The 4,564-nt window shown below is 35.8% G+C and overlaps 1 protein-coding gene across 1 annotated transcript; it reads right to left on the reverse strand.

Annotated features, from left to right (window-relative positions):
- Positions 1–579: 579 nt before the first annotated feature.
- On the reverse strand, positions 580–4,339 carry LOC120195942 (PHD finger protein ALFIN-LIKE 7-like). The gene is made up of 5 exons (XM_039197868.1): positions 4,064–4,339; positions 3,936–3,968; positions 3,101–3,329; positions 1,126–1,255; positions 580–1,047 (listed from the first exon to the last, which is right to left on the reverse strand). Exons 1-5 carry the CDS (start codon positions 4,158–4,160, stop codon positions 775–777), a joined length of 762 nt encoding a protein of 253 aa, XP_039053799.1. The 5' UTR covers positions 4,161–4,339; the 3' UTR covers positions 580–774.
- Between the last annotated feature and the right edge of the window lie 225 nt (positions 4,340–4,564).

Raw genomic sequence — 4,564 nt, forward strand, 5'->3', positions numbered from 1 at the left:
TATTTTCTCTTCAAAATTAGAGTTAGATGTTACCAAATCCAAATTTAAATCCATTTTATTGAATATCCAGGCAAAATTTGGATTCCAAGTTCCCAAACATAGCAAAAAGAGAATTTCTAAGAAAAAAGAAATTGTTCATGCGGATAAAATTAATGTTAAGGCTGGAGTGACTTGATCTAATGCAAATCTCCACCAGAACTTAAAAAAGACTATACTAGAGTTGCATCTGCTGCCCCAGTCACTATTGGAGATTCTTATGTTGGTAATTGGAGATATCATATATACGGCAATGGATCCAGTAATGGCAATCTGAATAGTGTCAGTGGTAGATAGTTTTGTAAAATATTTGCATGTGTAATTTGGAGTACTTGGAAAAGTATAAATGGCATTACAAGTTCACAGGTATTCTATGTTAATCTTGGATGCATATGAAAGGGAGTGCCATAATAGGGTAAGGGAATAAAGTTCAAAATGAGAATGAAGACAAAGCAGAAGAAATTAAGCACACAGATGAAATTAACAAATTCTACACTGTAACTGGATCCTACCTCTATATATTTTTCTAGTTGCCTGCATCAGTTTAAAACACAATTTTCAATAAAATTAAACAGAGCAAATGCCAAGGGTAGAACAACTTAAAATCCAATCTGCAGTCATATGACATTCATTCATCAACTAAAAGAGCTACTCTGTTCACTTCCAAACTGTAACAACAAAGCTATGAATCTTGCCTGCTTCATTTCAACTGGTTGAGTCCAATTTATGGACCTACTTTCAAACTCTAGCCCTCTTGCTACTGCAACTTGGGCACTTATACTGCTTGATATGTTCAGCCTTTGCGGGTGTAATTTTCACGCATTTTCCATGGAACCATCTCTCACAGATATCGCAGCAAATCCAGAACTCATCGGTTCCATAGCTATCCCCACATGCACCACAAGTGGCACCCTGTTCATCATCCTCTTCATCTTCTTCCCCACTCTCATCCTCTTCCTTGGATGGTTGAGACATCTTCACCATCTTGCTCTGAGGTTCAGATTGGCGAGACTGCAAGCACCAAGTTATCAATGTGACATTAAATAAGAGACGCATATAAAAGGAATCCAGACAGAAAACAGTCAATACCGCCTTGGCACTTGATTTGCTTTTGCTGCTGCCATTGTGATTGGCAGATTGGTCTTTCGGTTGCTTGACATTTCCTGTGACAACTTCAAATATAGTTGGAAGGTCATTTATCATCTGGAAGAGTCTTTTCCTGCAAAATAAGACAAAAGTCATAAACCCTATTAGCTGTATCTAATTTAGATTACACCGGATAAGGTAATACGAGGAGCTATTGGTTGATATTATGGAAATATCATTTAAGAGATAGCAAGTGAACAGTTATTGCTCTATATCCCCAGTAAACAGGGTCATTCCTTTTCCCAGACAACAGCCTTTGTCCCTTACGGTTTTATCTTTCAATATGCTTCCTCACCGTTACCACCAGACCACTGCAAGTATGGAACCGCAGACTCATTTTGCTTCTTTAAAATTCAAATTCAAAATCTCTGGGACAAATCCATGGGTAAATATCCCTCCTAAAGCACATTCTGTCCTACTAATCATTATCACTCAATTTGGTTTGTCCGTTTGCTTTCCAACTCTTTCCATTTGACCCTTGTTTTCAGTTCATTTTGTATTTTTTTTTAACCTATCTCTTATCTACTACAAAAAGAAAAAAAGAGCACCAGCCAGTGTAGGGAAGGCCGCCAGGTGCACTCAAGGCGCCAAGACCTCCATCTAACCCGAGGCACAAGGTGCTAAAACAGTGCCCACCCGAGTTAAATGAGACACACATATAGGTAACCATATATATGTAAAACGCATATGGAAAATTACGGAGTATATGTAAATAAGAAATAAAATAAATAATAAAATAAATTTACCTTATCCAATTAATTAAAGTACTTTTAATTAAAACATGATATTAATAATAATTCATAACCTATTTTCAATTTTAGATGTTAAAATAATAATTTCAATTCAACATGATTCATAAATTTAAATTTTAACGATTGATAAAAGTCGCATTAATAATAGACATCATCCGCTCATTAGTAAAACAGCATAGTATTATTGGCTACAAAACGTAAAACAGCACATTTTAAACCATTAGAAAATTCTAGAACAAAGACTGGCCAAATATTTAGGTGGAATCAATTAGGGAAGATCTTTTAGAATAGTCTTTTTTCTGTTTTTACCACATTTTCTTTTATCTCTCACTTTTCATTTTCCCCCAACTCACTACTCAAAATCTGATTCATTTTCTTTCCTTCTCTTTATTCTCTAAAAATATTATACTCTATTTTTGGCCTGGGAAAGCTAAAATTGGCTTCTTCTTTTTCAAGTTTTCAACTTTATTTTTCTGGGCTGATGACCTCATTGAAGCAATTTTCTAATCTTCTCTTTTTCACACGCAACAAAGACATCGGCCTCAATGAAGCCAGCTTTTTCTAGCCTTGCTTTGAAGCCCAATGCATACTAAAGCACCAAGAGGCAATCGCCCCTTTAAACCCACCCCGCCTGGGCATGTCTGAAACGTAACCCTCATTTTTCATGGCACCTGGGCAGGCCTAAGCACGCCTTGACAACACTGGCACCAACCAAATGGACATACCTAAACAATGTATATTCATGTGCCTATGTGTATGTTTGACCTTAGCTTAGCCATATTAGAAAATACACATGCAAGTAAGCAATTTCTCTTTAATAGGAAAATAATAATGTGCAAGAATTACAATAGACTTGGTTAGCATTACATGTTAGAAGAGTTGTCAAGGACACAACAAGCACTATAGGTGTTAGAATCCATATATTTCTGACGTGAAGGGCAAAAGGAAGTGCCCACCAGAGTGAAGGAGCAATATGTACAAGTATGTAGTTTTCTTATTTCTGTTTGTCTGTATATATAAAATAAGGTTAACATTTATGATTGATGAACTCTAAAGAGTCATCCAATTTATCCTACAAAACAAGGAGTTTTCCTTTTGTCGTTGGCAGAAAATAAGCTGTGTAAAGTGTAAACTGAGAGTCAATGAGCGATACTTGGCAAACATACCTCTCATTCTTGCCAAACCCAAATCGTGCACCAAAATAGAAAGCAACAGCAAGCAACCACGAATCACTGTGAACAGCAACCAATGATAGCCAGTCCTTTTCCTGCATTCCATCTCTAGCAAAGTTTATGCCCAATGCAGGTTCTGGAAGCTCAGGAGGCACCTCCTCAACAGGCAAGTTAACTTCCCATGTCTCATTTGGAAGTCCATAGAGGCATAAGTTCTCCTTCTCTGAAAATAAATTTAATTAATCCAGGGGGAAAATGAAAACCCAGAATTTTAAAGAAATAAGCTAGCTGAAATGAATTATAACAAACATATAAAACATTATCAGGTCTTAAGTCATAAAGAATGAATCATGATAGAAATATTCAATGATAATCTCAAAATTTTCTAGTAAAACATAAATATAATCTGGTAGAGAAATAAATATTCAGTTTAATCAAACAACTATTAGCACCACATTCCAGCTGTGATTTGTTAAATAGAATCAAAATCCAAACTGCTCCCTGGAACTGAAATTTAAGAAGGTATAATTACATCTGAGATACCACGTGAAATCAAGGAGGGTATAAACAGCATATTCAAATCAAAGAGTAATCTTCAACCATAAATTAAGAGAATGAAACATTTCATTCCCACTCTAAGTTCACTGAAAGCAAATCTAAAGCCGTGATGGTCGAACCCATAATGAAAACATTATAAGTTCAGAGAGTGACACTAAAGAGGACAAACAGCTCAAAGACACCAGCGCAGTCAACGTTGCCGCACCTTTAACTACCAAAATGGTGAAATATAGAGAAAAGACAGAGATAGAGAGAGAGAAAGTAAGCCTACCAGGATCACACTGTTGGTAGAACTTTTCAACATCTGCCATAAGAAAACCCAAGTAAATAAATTGAATTTCTTTGTAATTCCCAAACCAAAATAAAAAAAATTAAAGGAAAAAATAAAGGCAATCGAACCAGTGGTGAGAGCCTTAATCAAGCCAAAGCGTCTGCCCTTGAAGTCATTGAAGACCTCTTCTACCGTTCTGGGTATTGGGTGTGATATACCTTCCATTCGCTTCTCAATTTCTCTTCACAAGTAAAACTATATGAAGGTAGCACGTTGAGGAAATGTAAAACTATATGAAGGTTGCACGTTGAGGAAATGCAAAAATATAAGGGTTTTCGCTTTGATAAGAATTGCTAATTAGGGAGCAGCAAATCAGAATTAAAGCAAAATCTGAATTAGGGCTCGGTGTAGGGTTCAGGGAAGAGGGAAATTTGGGGATTTGCTTTAATCGGTAAATAATATACTTAGTGGAAGAGGGGAGGAGACGGATAACGAAAAACAAAAGCCAATGTTAGAACATACAAAAAGACTTGACAATTAGGCTAGTTTTGTTTCCACCTGTCTTCATTATTTAATGATTATTTTGTATAATTTAAATATGTAAATATAAAATATTTGAAAGAATAAGG

The sequence above is a fragment of the Hibiscus syriacus genome, unplaced genomic scaffold, assembly GCF_006381635.1.
Source record: "Hibiscus syriacus cultivar Baekdansim isolate YM2019G1 unplaced genomic scaffold, ASM638163v2 tig00117021_pilon, whole genome shotgun sequence".
NCBI classification, from domain to species: domain Eukaryota; kingdom Viridiplantae; phylum Streptophyta; class Magnoliopsida; order Malvales; family Malvaceae; genus Hibiscus; species Hibiscus syriacus.

Coding starts and splice junctions, on each gene's coding strand:
- LOC120195942 (XM_039197868.1), bottom strand. CDS start 4,160: ATGGAAGGTATATCACACCCAATACCCAGAACGGTAGAAGAGGTCTTC. Junction 1,256..3,100: donor GGGTTTGGCAAGAATGAGAG/GTATGTTTGCCA, acceptor CTTATTTTGCAG/GAAAAGACTCTTCCAGATGA. Junction 1,048..1,125: donor GCAAATCAAGTGCCAAGGCG/GTATTGACTGTT, acceptor TGGTGCTTGCAG/TCTCGCCAATCTGAACCTCA.